The sequence below is a fragment of the Rana temporaria genome, chromosome 11 (assembly GCF_905171775.1).
Source record: "Rana temporaria chromosome 11, aRanTem1.1, whole genome shotgun sequence".
NCBI lineage: Eukaryota > Metazoa > Chordata > Amphibia > Anura > Ranidae > Rana > Rana temporaria.
In genome coordinates this window covers 34,626,900-34,642,144 of record NC_053499.1, presented here as the reverse complement: position 1 = coordinate 34,642,144, position 15,245 = coordinate 34,626,900, and the positions used below count along the sequence as shown (strand labels likewise).

General features: G+C 41.9%; 1 protein-coding gene across 1 annotated transcript in view; it reads right to left on the bottom strand.

The window, feature by feature from the left end:
* Positions 1 to 218: 218 nt before the first annotated feature.
* KIF18A (kinesin family member 18A) overlaps positions 219 to 15,245 on the bottom strand; it is a 122,205-nt gene continuing 107,178 nt past the window's right edge. The window contains exons 15-18 of the mRNA XM_040328340.1: positions 8,601 to 9,012; positions 6,584 to 6,688; positions 3,525 to 3,637; positions 219 to 697 (exon numbers count right to left, since the gene is read on the bottom strand). Coding sequence (XP_040184274.1) covers positions 558 to 697; positions 3,525 to 3,637; positions 6,584 to 6,688; positions 8,601 to 9,012 — 770 coding nt within the window. The 3' untranslated portion in view covers positions 219 to 557. The remainder of the gene's footprint in view (positions 698 to 3,524; positions 3,638 to 6,583; positions 6,689 to 8,600; positions 9,013 to 15,245) is intronic.

Genomic DNA, 15,245 nt, shown 5'->3' with positions numbered 1-15,245 from the left:
AAAACGTGCCAGTGACACCTTCATTCTGGCTTAGTGTGAAGAGGCAGAGAAATTCTGGCACTGAGATCATTGACATCTACACAAATCTGTAAAAGTATTTTTGTACTGAGAAAAAAGAATGAGGAGTTCTAGTAGTGCCTTCTCCCACCACAAGCTTTGACAAAATACCACAACTTTTCCTCTGGGCACATGGCTACAGAATCAGTAAGACTACAACGTACCGCCTTCTGGAATTTATAATACCACATCAGTGGAACAGTTGACAACAATCTTTTCCAAAGAAAAAAAAAAATACTAAGATTCCAAATAAATACATACAAGCATTCCTTACAAGCACACATCTAAACACATAACCTTGTCAGTGTTCTCTGTACATATAAATACAGCACCGGACGGTACGAATGACATTAAAAGAATATTGCTGACATTTGTTCATACTGTACAAGACGTCCTATAAGTAAATTAGAAAACATACATTAATAAGACACTATAATGCATTAGTAAGACACTAGTAAGGTTGCAAGTCCAAGAGTCTAATTTAGTCCAGATTGGTGTCACTACTTCTTTCCAGCTTGTGAAAATGGCCGAGATGAACCAAGAAAAGAGAAAGGTTTCTTCATCGCTCCAACTGCCAGGTTTCCATCTGAAATGCTCCTGGTTAGACGTCTCGGTGCAGCACTGTCCTTATTTTTCAATACTGTAGAGGGAGACATTATTATTCTTTTAGCATAGTTCAAATTTACAAAATATTGGTCCCCTATGTGAAAGCAATAAACTCATAAGTAAAAAAAAAAAATTGACCCTCTCCACCCCCACATACACACTAGAGTGGCACAATTAATAATAAAAATAAATAAATAATAATAATAATAAAAACAACACCCCCCTCTCCATCTGAACTGACATTTCCACATTCTATATTCTAAACAGTGCAGAGCTGTAAAAAAAAAAAAATATATATATATATATATTCTTTTGGTGGTATTTGATCACCTCTGCGGTTTTTATTTTTTGCGCTATAAACAAAAATAAAGCGACAATTTTTTAAAAAATTCTAAATTTTTTACTTTTTGCTATAATAAATATCCCCCAAAAATATATAAAAAAAACTATTTTTTTCCTCAGTTTAGGCCGATACGTATTCTTCTACCTATTTTTGGTAAAAAAAAAAAAAAAATCGCAATAAGCGTTTATCGATTGGTTTGCGCAAAATGTATAGCGTTTACAAAAAAGGGGATAGTTTTATTGCATTTTTATAAAAAAATGTTTTACTACCAATGTCGGCGATCGGCAATTTTGACACATTTTTTGGACCATTGTCATTTTCACAGCAAAAAGTGCTATAAAAATGCATGGTTTACTGTGAAAATGACAATTGCAGTTTGGGAGTTGACCACTAGGGGGCGCTGAAGGGGTTAAGTGTGATATCATATGTGTTTCTAACTGTAGGGGGCGGGGCTGGACGTGTGATGTCATTGATCGCCTTTCCCTATATCAGGGAACAGACGATCAATGACAGCGCCACTGTGAAGAACAGGGAAGGTGTGTTTACACACACACCTCTCCCCGTTTCTCAGCTCTTGTGACCGATCACGGGACTCCGTCTGCGATCGGGTCCGTGGCCACGGAGCTTCGGACTGGGTTGTGGGCACACGCCGGCGACCCACGGCTGGGCACTTAAAGAGGACGTACAGGTACGCGATTGTGCCCAGCCGTGCCATTCTGACGTATATTGGCGCTAGGCAGTCCTTAAGTGGTTAAAGACTAAACCTTTTTTTGACATTTGTTGCTCCCAAGTTAAAATTTGTCTTTTTTTTGATAGAACCCCCAAAATATATATATTTTTTAGCACAAACCCTAGAGAATAAAATGGCGGTTGTTGCAATATTATATGCAGAGGATCTTCTCAGGTCCCCCACCAGCGCTCCAGACCACACCCTTCTGCCGAGTGCCCTCGCTGCAAGCAGCTTGCTGTGGGGGGGCACCCAAGCAGGTGGGCTTCAGAGTCGCTGTTCTGCCTGTCCAATAACACACAGCCCCACCCCCCTTCTCCATCGACTCACTGGCTGTGATAAAAACCAGCGGGAGCCAATGGCTCCCAAAGCTGCCTCAGCTGATGTGGACGGAAAGTCCCTGGAGAGCCGAGGCTTATGTGCATATTGTTGGAATGCGATGGGGCTCAGGTAGGTGATAAGGAATGCTGCTGCACGCACGCAGGTTTTTTTTTTAACCTTCATGTACAGTATTGCATGAAGGTAAAAAACCTTGAGCTTTTACAATCCACTTTAAAAAGTAAGGGCCAGATTCACATAGAATCGCAGCGGCGTAACTTATCCTAGATAAGTTACACCGCCGCAATTTTTCATCGCAAGTGCCTGATTCACCAAGCACTTGCGATGAAAACCCACGCCCGCGGCCTCCGGCGCAAGGCGGGCCAATTCAAATGGGCGTGTGCCATTTAAATTAGGCGCGCTCCCGCGCCGGAACTACTGCGCATGCTCAGTTTCCTAACTCCCGCCGTGCTTTGCGCGCCGTGACGTAATTTCTTTGAACGGCGACGCGCATAGCGTACTTCCGTATTCCCGGGCGGCTTACGCAAACGACGTTGATTTTTAAATTTCGACGCGGGAACGACGGCCATACTTTAGACAGCAATACACTTGCTGACGAAAGTTAAGGCACCAAAAAAAAAAGTGTAACTATGCGACGTGGAAAATATACTAGCGGCGACGTAGCGAACGCGAAAAACCGTTGTGGATCGGCCGTAACTCCAAATTTGCATACCGATGCTGGTTTACGACGCAAACTCCCCCCAGCGGCGGCCGCGGTACTGCATCCTAAGATCCGACAGTGTAAAACAATTACACCTGTCGGATCTTCTGGCTATCTATGTGTAACTGATTCTATGAATCAGTCGCATAGATAGAAACAGGGATACGACGGCGTATCAGGAGAAACGCCGTCGTATTTCATTTAGGAATCTGGCCCAAAGACTTCAACTTCAATAGAAGCGAAGCTCCATGACAAGCCAGAGCTAGACTTTTTGGAATAGTTAGGACCTTTTTATTTGCCATCTTGAAATGAGTCGCAGTCACATTGTCTTGGTGCCCTTTATCACTGATAAAAAGTGAAGCCCTGATTCGTTGCTATGGGCAAGAGACTGTTCCGAGACATATCTTTCAGATATTGAAGTATGTTTATCAGTCTAACAAATAAAACCACAAAAGGAAGCTTCATCCATGTATTTATGTAGAATAGCGAACAAGATAAGTTCAATGAGAGTGCTGTAAAGTAAAACTACACCATCCGAGCTATATGCCATAGCAGTCGGAATACAGACACCCACACCTTTGAAACAGACATTTCTGCCAATTCAGAGCATAAAGGACATATCACACTTCGAAAATATTTTAGATGACTGATTACAGTAACAAACCATTACGCTGATAACCTGGAAATGTCAGCCTTTCATCACACAGTGAAAAGCGAACAGGTAATGTCATAATCTATCATTGCATGCTCACCTGTTGTCTTTTTCACTCGCATGGCTTTACAGGCAAAGGGGTTGTCCTGGCGCACACGTTTAGGAACAGGAAGGGTTATGTTGTCCTCTTTCACAGCGCTGCCTGCTGCAAGACTTATAAATCGCAATAAAAACAAAGATTTAGTTTTTGTGAACAAAAAATAGGGAGAACTTGTATTTATACATTTATGCAACTAATCACCCAGTTGTGAGTTACCCTCCTAAATGCATGTTGGAGCTCAAATTTTTTTTAGCTTTACGCAGGCAATAAGGATCCATGTCTGGATAAAAAAAACAAGCTGATCATAATCACCCACCATCTTTGACAAAGAAGACCGCTCCCATATTAGGATTTTAGTGTTGCCCGTTTCTTGAAGAACATCACGGGATACAGAGAAATTAAAGGGGATGTAAAGGTTTGTTTTATTTATTTTCTAAATAGGTTCCTTTAAGCTAGTGCATTGTCAGTTCACTAACCTTTTCCTTCGATTTCCCTTCTAAATGTTTTTTTTCTTTGTCTGCATTTCTCACTGTGAACGTTCACAGCGTCTCCCCGCAGGGATGTAGTCCCAAGGGAGGGGGCGAGCACGCTGACTAACCCCCAGCCAGAATGGCTCGGATGATGGGGGAAAGCTTACTGAGGAGGAACAGGAAGTGAGAAATTCAGACAAAGATTTTTTTTTTAGATGGGATATTGAAGTGAACCAACAATGCACTAGCTTAAAGTAACCTATTTAGAAAATTAAAAAACAAACCTTTACAACCCCTTTCATGTCTCTGTATCCCATGATGTCCTTTAACCACTTAAGGACCGGACCAATATGCTGCTAAATGACCCAAGGGGTTTTTACAATTCGGCACTGCGTCGCTTTAACAGACAATTGCGCGGTCGTGCGACGTGGCTCCCAAACAAAATTGGCGTCCTTTTTTTCCCACAAATAGAGCTTTCTTTTGGTGGTATTTGATCACCTCTGCGTTTTTTTTTTTTTGCGCTATAAACAAAAATAGAGCGACAATTTTGAAAAAAAATGCAATATTTTTTACTTTTTGCTATAATAAATATCCCCCAAAAACATATATAAAAAAACTTTTTTTTCCCTCAGTTTAGGCCGATACGTATTCTTCTACCTATTTTTGGTAAAAAAAAAAAAACGCAATAAGCGTTTATCGGTTGGTTTGCGCAAAATTTATAGCGTTTACAAAATAGGGGATAGTTTTATTGCATTTTTATAAAAAAAAAATTCTACTACTTATGGCGGCGATCAGCGATTTTTTTCGTGACTGCGACATTATGGCGGACACTTCGGACAATTTTGACACATTTTTGGGACCATTGTCACTTTCACAGCAAAAAATGCATTTAAATTGCATTCTTTATTGTGAAAATGACAGTTGCAGTTTGGGAGTTAACCACAGGGGGCGCTGTAGGCGTTAGGCTTCACTTTGTGAGTGTTTACAACTGTAGGGGGGTGTGGCTGTAGGTGTGACGTCATCGATCGAGTCTCCCTATAAAAAGGGATCACACGATCTATGCAGCCGCCACAGTGAAGAACGGGGAAGCCGTGCTTACACACGGCTCTCCCCGTTCTTCAGCTTCGGGTCCCGCGGACCCGATCGCCGCTGGAGTGCCGCGATCGGGTCCGCGGGACACGGAGCTTCGGACCGGGTCGCGGGAGCGCGCCCGTGACCCACGGCTGGTTACTAGTACAGGACGTACCTGTACGTACATGTGCCCAGCCGTGCCATTCTGCCGACATATATGTGCAGGAGGCGGTCCTTAAGTGGTTAAGAAACGGGCAACACAAAAATTAAAACCCCTTTAATAGTCTCTACTACATGGATAATTCTACAATTTTCAAGTAAATGGACATTATTCAAAAAGAAAAGTCCAAAAGTCTCCCAGCTCTGCTAAGGCAGGCCAAACACAGAGCAAATTTCTTTCATGTAACCACAGGTAGTATTGATGAGGGAATCCCTCCCGGAGAGGTTGGAATGGTGAGGTGCTGGGGGAGCCATGCCCACCAGGAGAAGATATTGATTATTAATTCAATATCATACATTATAAATCAATAATTGTATGTAAAATGTGGCGGGCTGTTTTACCCAAGTTGATCAATCAACTTGGTACATTCAGCCTGCCCATACATGGTTGAAACTTGAACCGCCCATGGTCGGCCTAAGCTTCAGTTTTGTAGCAAGGCATGCGGAAAACACAAGACAGAGGTGAGGGATCTCTTTGTCCCTTCCATCAAGACCCTTATTCAGACTTTTCCTGCTATGAAGCGACAAATCTCATTGGTGCTCCTCCATTGTCACCTTGGTACATGCATTACAAGGGGCCATGCCAATGCAATTTGGTGAAAATGGTGGACCATGCCTCCACAAATCGGAAAGCCAAATGATCTGCAACCAATGTGAATGAAGACAGGAAGTGGTTAAAAGAGGCTGCATAGCAGCACCAAAATGCAAAAAACAAAAACTATTAAGGGAAAAAAGACCAAGGCTTATGAATGAACACTTTAGCATACCAAAGTAGGTTGAAGTTCACATCTACATTAAAGCAAACAATCATGTTCCTTATGGATTTCTGACCAATCGCCAAACAGTAAACACAACACTACTGTATTTGTTTTGCAACATTTCGTATAAAGTTTAGTGAAAAAAGGTGAGGGCGATTAAAACTGGGGAACCAAGAGGGAAAAAAAAAATGGGAATCTGTCTCTGAAAAGGGGGGAGGATTTTTGTTCTTCATTATGAGGAACAAGCTTGACACGTAAAACGAAGCGTGTCGGAACCTTTCCTGTTTAGCGTATTAAAGTGAAAAACTGTAAAGGTTGTCTATAAAGGAAAGATTTGTAAAACCTGCCCTCTGGAATACCCAATGTTAAATTAAGAAAAGCAGAAATAGGGAAGGAAGAGAAACAATAGACCGAGGGATACAACTGCAATAACCTGGTATTTATATAATACTGTAAGATTTTCATAGAAATGTCATTCGGAGAGCCAACCTCTAATTCATTCCAGACAGGAGATCTTATGGCACGAAGTGCACAATCTTACCTTAATAGCTTTCTCTTTCTTTCAGCAGCTGAAGTCATTGCCATGTAGGATGGCTTCTCACCCAGCTTTCCTGGATTTCTGCTCAGCAGAGATGGGAGTCCAAGCCTGAGAACAGGGATTAACGGCTTTGGTAAATGTTTGCCTTCGACAATATGACAGTCAGCCTTACAATGCATATAGTTCTGCACGTTTAGCATGGAGAACAATCGTCAGAATCGGTTGGTACTAAATACTGCTGGGAGGAGGATGTGAAAAGGAGTCTTGTACAACTATAGCTCTAATGAAGCCGTTTCGAGCACTACTTTGTAACATGCAAAATGCACTGGTGTGCAGTAACAAGATCTGCATTCAATAGCTGAACTAATGTCTAAAGGGAACCTGTCACAAAGTAAAGGCTCCTCTTTGGGCATAATAATATCCGAATAGTTGAATACCAAAGCCACCGAAACTGGGAAGGATAGCAATTTCATACAAGTCTGGAACCTCAGTAAAGGGTTTATTTTACCCTGGGGATCTAGGAGCCCCTTTACAGTGCAATGCAGCAAATCTGAATTATTCCCACAATTTTGAGCTATGCGACTTGTCTGTTAAAAAAAAAACAAAAAAAAAAACGTTGTTAAAGCGGGGGTTTACCCTTAGAGGGCACTTTTTAGCCTTAGATTCCTGCTCGTTTTGTCTAGGGGAATCGGCTATTTGTTTTAAAATATGAGCAGTACTTACCCGTTTACGAGATGCATCCTCTCCGCCGCTTCCGGGTATGGGCTGCAGGAATGGGCGATCCTTCTTGATTGACAGTCTTCCGAGAGGCTTCCGACGGTCGCATCCATCGTGTCACGATTTTCTGAAAGAAGCCGAACGTCGGTGCGCAGGCGCAGTATAGAGCCGCACCGACGGTTGGCTTCTTTCGGCTACGAGTGACGCGATGGATGCGACCGTCGGAAGCCTCTCGGAAGACTGTCAATCAAGAAGGAACGCCCGCTCCCGAAGACCCATACCCGGAAGCGACGGAAGAAGATGCATCTCGAAAACGGGTAAGTACGGATCATATTTTAATACAAATAGCCGATTCCCCTAGACCGAACGAGCAGGAATCTAAGGGGACAAGGGCAAAAATGTAATAAATGGGTGAACTCCCGCTTTAATGTTCCTGCTGAAACCTTAAAATATTCTTCATTCAGCTACCCATGCTGTAGGAAAATCACCCTTAGACCGTTACAATGCCTGCTTGTTCACCCCAGTTCAGGTACTGCCTCAGTGGATAGTGTGGCATGTAGTCCCAAACGCAGATACAAGTATTACTAAACAGTGATATAGGCAACACTATAGCTGTCCTCCCAGAAATGGTGTTGTGCACTCCCATATAGGATATTATAGTGACTTGGTATGCACCTATTATGTTCCAGGTCAGAAAACGGTTTCCAGATGGGGTCAAGGAGACGTAGGATTGCTATGGTGATTCAGCTCAAAGGAACCATTTTGGTAGTATTACCAAAATGGTTCCTTTGAGCAGAATCACCATAGCAATCCCAAAAATGGGAAACCATTTTCTGACCTGGAACAAAATAGGTGCATACCAAGTCGCTGGATACCTCATTGACAATGTTCCAGCAAGGATAAGAATGACAGTGCTAGAACTTTTCAATCAAAAAAAAAAAAAGGCAGCCTAGAGTGGTGTGACCCCCCAATGTTAAGCCGGCCATAGATGGAGTGATTTTCATTCCTGCAACCACGGTCAGTGTTGATTGTGTTCTTCTGGCGAGGGAAGCTGTCCCTGCCAGGAGAACACAGTGATTGCCAGTGGCCATAAGAGCCGCTAGTGATAATCGCATGTAAAATCTGGCAGCCTGGTTGCACCAAAAGTTGATCTATTAACTTGGATACATTCAGCCTGTCCATAAATGGTTTGAATCATCTATAAGACAGCTTTAGTTGAGAATCTTGTGTGTCAACATGAAGTTTGTGTGTTTACCAGCAATCTGTTTCCATACATTCGATCATTCTGGGTTTAATTTATTACCTCTGGAACATGCTGGAAGGTGGATGTAGTCCTGTGCCACTGGCACCTGGATTCTGGTTAGTGTTGCCATGAGAAAGAATGACTGTGGAGTCCATGTCTTGCTCAGAATCCATCTTCATCTGGAAGGTGAAACCCCTGTTTTGGATGCCTTTATCATGAGCCATGAAAGTGGAAGCACTTTCCCGAGTCTCTTCAACGCCCGAGATTTTATTGACATCCTTGCTGAGAACGATGGTTTCATTGCAACTTTCTGGGGTGTAAACAATAGGCAGGAGCTCCGCACCGATAGAATCATCATGCTGATTACGATTGGTAAATTTAGAGGCTCTCTGAGGAGACTCCATTAATTTCCTCCTGGTCTTTTTGCGAGGAAGATCTTCTTCTAGCCTTGGAGGAACATTTTCTTTCAAACCTATCAAATGAGTGCAAAAAAGTGGCTTATTCTGATGAAATGGTATGTTTCATAGTATGGACAAGGACAAGACCCAAGATCAAGAACCAGTTTTAAGATGACTTATCTCACCCCTTTTAAACATGTACAAATTTAAGGGAAAAAATAAAATAAAACCCAACACACACACAAAAAACATTAGTTTCGCTCCTTTTTCGATTTCCTGCAAATTAATGGTTGGGTAAGTTGCTATACAGGGGAAACGTTGCAATCTGTGAACAAAGTATTTTGACAAGTGGAATATCAGAAAACTCTGCAATCACATAGCTTACATCAGTGGGGTGGTTTGAAACCCCAATAGCAAGCCAAGTATTAGAATCCAAAAAGTATTACTGACCATAAAATGTTCTTTAGACTAAAATAGGAACGAAAAACAAAATCTTGCTAAAGCCTTCCTAGAGGATTGACAACCATTATAGCTGCAAAGGGCAAGGGTGGGCAACGCTATTCTTCTGCCTTTGGAATAGCATTTACAACAAGCTCATATACTGTACAGTGAGTGGAAAAAAGTATTTGATCCCCTGCTGATTTTGTACGTTTGTTCACTTACAAAGAAATTATCAGTCTATAATTTTTGTGGTGGGTTTATTTTAACAGTGAGACAGAACAAAAAAATCCAGAAAACCGCATTTCAAAAAAGTTATAAATTGATTTGCATTTTTAATGCGTGAAATGATGTAAGTTATTAACCTTTTCACAAAACATGACTTTGTGATTGCTAACAAGGGTTTTGCCACCAAAGTACTGAGATCAGAAGTTTCTTGTAGTCGGCCACCAGGTTTGCAAACATCTCAGGAGGGATTTTGTCCCACTCCTCTTAAGAGATTAAGGTCTGGAGATTAAACTAGGCCACTCCAGGACCATAATGTGCTTCTTCTTGAGCCACTCGTTTGTTGCCTTGGCTGTGTGTTTTGGGTCATTGTCATGCTGGACTACCCATGTACAAGACATTTTCAATGCCCTGGCTGAGGGAAGGAGGTGCTCATCCAAGATTTGACGGCACATTTCCCTGTCCATCCTCCCTTTGATGCCGTGAAGTTGTCCTGTCCTCTTAGAAAAAAAAAAGCCTTCAAAGCATAAGGTTTTCCACCTCATGTATGAAAGTGGGGATGGTGTTCTTAGGGTCATAGGCAGTATTCCTCATCCTTCTCCAAACACGGCGAGTTGAGGCCAGAGAGCTTGATTTTGGTCTCATCTGACCACAACACTTTCACTGAATTCTCCTCTGAATCATTCAGATGTTAGTTAGTAAACGTCATATGGGCCTGTACATGTGCTTTCTTAAGCAGGGGGGACGCTGTAAGCGCTGCAGGATTTCAGTTCTTTACAGCGTAGTGTGTTACCAATTGTTTTCTTGTTTTCTTCTTTCTCCAGCTGCCTTGAGATCGACAAGATTCTCCAGTGTTGTTCTGGGCCAATTCCTCACCGTTCTCATGATCATTGAAACTCCACGAGGTGAGATCTTGCTTGGAGCCCCAGACCGAGGGAGATTGACAGCTATTTTGTGTCTCATTTGCGAATAATCACACCAACTGTTGTCACCTTCTCATCAAGCTGCTTGACGATTGTCTTGTAGCCCAATCCAGCCTTGTGTAGGTGGTCTACAATCTTATCCCCGACATTTTTGGACAGCTCTTTGTTCTTGGCAATGGTGGAGAGATTGGAATCTGACTGATTTATTACAGGTGTCTCTTATACAGGTAACAAGCTGAGATTAAGAGCACTCCCTTTAAGAGAGTGCTCCTAATCTCAGCTTGTTACCTGTATAGACGACACCTTGCTGATTGATAGGGGATCAAATACTTCTTTCACTCATTAAAATGCAAATCAATTTATAACTTTTTTGAAATCCATTTTTTTCTGGATATTTTTATTCTTCTGTTACTCACTTTTAAAATAAACCTACCAGTGGTCAAATGTACAAAATTTGCAGGGGATCAAATACTTTTCCCCCTCATTGTAGATGTGAGGGTAAGGCACCCTCACACTTTTGGTCATTTAGCAGATTTTAGTATACGCCATCAAATTCAACTGCAAGCCTGGTATTGCACTATTGGTAGCCATTGTATTTCAAAATATAATCTAAAATATTAATCGTTTTTTTTTTTAGAAATGTCTATTCTGTCGTAAAACAAAATAGAGCCTAAAGATGTACTTTCTTTGTTGTGCAAAGACAAAAACATAAAAAAAATATTTTTCAAATGCATCCACTTAGAAAAAAAAAAAGTTGAATGCAACTTCTATGCCAAACACTAATTTAATAACAAAAGCGGTTAATCACTAAGAATCACATGCCAGGTATTACTCATAGATGCAGCAAATCTATACAACAAAGCAGCAGAGCTGCCTTGAGTAACTATGGCTACCTATCTGTAATGTCATGAGGGAGCAGTGTGGGTGAATTTCAAACTCTTGGTCTCTGTGGTAACCTACATTTGTGCAACTAGATAAAGATTAGGGCCATAAACATTTGTGCATGTTGTCAATGTAAAATTAAGTACCAATCAAATGATTCAATTTGGAAAAGTTTAAGAATGATCAAATGCACAAGCTTCCAACGTAGGCTTGTCTTGTGTTATTTTGTTTTAGAAATTACAGATGAGTTCAGTTAAGACTTTTGTGAGCAAAATCGCATATTAACCAAGAAGAACACTTCTACTTCTTCACAAGAGAAGCCCGATACTTTATACAGCAGTCCAGTATCAGTCCAGTATTCTAGAATATCTCAAGGGCAGAATGTTCCAGGAGATCCAAGCAAGAAAACACACATTATATATATATATATATATATATATATATATATATATATATATATATATATATATATATACACACACACACAGAATGTACAGTATGTCACTCACACATAGGCAAGGAAACATTGTTGCTTTAATTTAACCACTTCAGCCCCAGAAGGTTTATGACCATGTCATTCTTTGCGATATGACACCGTGTTCTTTTAACCGACAATGGCGCGGTTGTGCGATGTTGTACCCAAATAAAATTGACGTCTTTTTTTCCCCCCCCACAAATAGAGCTTTTTTTTCGGCGGTATTTGATCTGCTTTTTCTTTTTTGCGCTAGAAACCAAAAAAAAAAAAAAAAGATCAACAGTTTTGGGAAAAAATAATTATATATAAATACATACTTCATGCTATAAAGCAGGGGTGCCCAACCTTTTGAAGACCGAGGGCCACTTGAGCAACCTGGTAAACAGTCGCGGGCCACAATGAGCGGAGCGGGCGGATGGCAGGTCCATGTCTGCTCTGCATATGCAGAGCACACACAGCCCACTATACTCTCTTTTTTTTTTTGCGGATCGGATTTGAGGTAGGACACAAGTCGGTTTACATCTGCCACTCCTGATGCCTAGTACACACGAGAGGATCGATCCGGACCGTTTCCGCGGATAAATCCTCTGGCGGACTTTGATCTCATGGTTGTACTAACCATGAGATCAAAATCCCCGCGGAATTCCCTCCGCGGTGACGTGTCGCGCCGTCGCCGCGATGATGACGCGGCGACGCTGTAATATAAGGAATTCCACGCATGCGTCGAATCATTACGACGCACGCGAGGGATGTAATCGGACGGATTGATCCGCTGTGTCTGTACAGACCAGCGGATCAATCCGCTGGACTGGATTCCAGCAGGTAGATTTCTTAGCATGCTAAGAAATTTTGATCCGCTGGAAATCCATCGGCCCGAAAAAAATCTGCGGATAAATATCCGCTGGGTTGTACACACCAGGGGATCTATCCGCTGAAACCGGTCCGCGGATAAATTTCAGCGGATCGATCCTCTCGTGTGTGTACGGGGCCTTAGAGGTGAATGGAGGGTCCAATTGGGTCAGGCTGACCGTGTGAAAGGGGCCCAAGGCAGCTTTCACACAGATGCACTATAGTTTACCCGCACCGCTGGTGCAACGCAGTGTACCTTTCCTGCACTTTGCAATAGACTTCTATTATATTCTGCAGGTTTGGTGCACTTTCAGAAAGCTCACCAAACTCGCAGGTAATAACAGAATTCTATGGCTCAGTGCAGGTAACACGCAGGTGCGCTGCTCTGCATCTGCGGGTCAGTTTGAAAGCAGCCCAGTAACCACTGTAGAACAGATATGCCCATATTTACTGTGAATTTATTAATAAAACTGACCTTTAATAACAGTATTCTATCCTATCCCAGAGCAGGAGGTTGTGGGCCACATCAGAGGGCTCTGCAAGCCACATGTGGCCCCCAGGCCACTGGTTGGGCACCCCTGCTATAAAGTATATCCCACAAAAAAAGCGTCTTCATCAATTTAGGCCAATATGTATTCTGCTACATATTTTTGGTAAAAAAAAAATCCCAATAAGTGTATATTGATTGGTTTGCGCAAATGTATTGATTTTTATATTTATTGTTTTTTTTTTTTTCAAAAATATTTTATTGGGTTTACAGGAAAATCGTATAACAGAGACAAAAGGACTAGGGTACAATGACTAGTCCACAAAGAATTGTACAAAGTCCAGTGGTGTACAGCATTAACATACAGGTAAAGATATTTCACAGACTTGCTTAATTGTTGGAATAGTTTAGGACTATAAGACAGACCTCCAGGGAGAGGCAAAGGTAAAGATAAAGGTAAGTAAAGGCTAAAGAAAGAAGTAGAGAGAGGGAGGAGAGCAAGAAGAGATCTTTATACATTCTAGATGCACAATAGCTAGAACCATATCTTAATACCTTGGAGCACCATATGTGAACTTGACTCATTAGTCAGAAATAAAGGGCAATGGGGGGAGGGGAAGATAGTTACACTGTGATATCATAGTACCTCGGTTGAGGGGTGTTCACGTAGGTTGGGGAGTTGTAAAAGCAAATGAACCTGAGGATAAGGCATTTTTCTGAGGTAGATAGGCAATGCATGATGAAATTTATTGTTTTTTAACCTAGCAATTGCAGCGGGACTACGACATTACAGAGGACAAATCTGACACTTAGTGACACTTTGAGGACCAGGGACACTAATAAAATGATCAGTGCTATAAAAAAAAAAAAAGTACCGTCACTGTACTTATCACACTGGCAGGGAAGGGGTTATCAGGGGCAATCAAAGGGTTAAATGTGCTCCTGGAGAGTGCTTTCTAACTGTGTGGGGGTGTTTTGACTGTGGGAAGACAGATCAATGTTCCTGCTTAGAAGGAACATAAGATCTCCATTCTTCCCTCCAACAGAGAACGACTGGCGCGTCTGCTGGACCCACTGATTGGCTACCGCCGTATCCAATCACAGATAGAACAGGTCGCCGGCATGCACCCCAGACCCCCAGTGCACGAAATCACATACAGGTATGCGATTTCATGCAGGAGGGCCATGCTGCCCGCAGTATATTTATGTGGGGAGGTTCATAACAGGTTAAAATAGAACGAAGCAGTTTCCCATTTCCCTAGAATTGTGTTGATGAGCTTTCTCCTTTGATGGGCATATACTGTCAATTCTTAGAATTAAATGAAAGTTCCATTTGAACATCACTATTCACTACTATATAGCAGATTGCACACAGCTGATCACATGGGTAAACAGCCTCATCATTGGCTCTTTACCAAGATCAGGTTTGTGCCATGTCCCAGTGATGCCGCCCCCCCAGCACGGTGAGACTGGGGCGACGTCATATGACGTTGGCCGAGAACAACAGGGCATCCCTCCTGCTGTCACTTGTATATACGGTGGGCAGGAGTTAGTTGAACCACAATTTAACAGCATCTTTTCCAGTGTTGCTTTAAGTGAATAAATATGCAGGTAAAGATGATCTTTATGAAGCACAAGTAACAAACCCCCTTGTGGTTATGTTCGATGAACAGAAAAACAATTACCATTCTGCATAGAAACTAAACACCTACATTAGACATAATTAGTTTTGTGAGCCTCAGAAACAGCACTTGTAACGGCTCATAATGGATAATACATGTTGACTGACTATAGCTACCATTATTTTGAGCACAAATCACACTGTAGTACATGCAGCTATAATTTAATGTATTCAGTCTCTCTCATCAATGTGTAGTATTTAGGCAAAAGCAAAAACTCAGCAAAGCAGATATATCGGTATATTCCTTCTGTGTCATAATCCTGGTAATTTACCCCTTAACCTTCAAAAATGTGCTTAAATTGTCTGTAAACCTCAGATGTGAACAAACCCTACCCCTCTATCGTGTG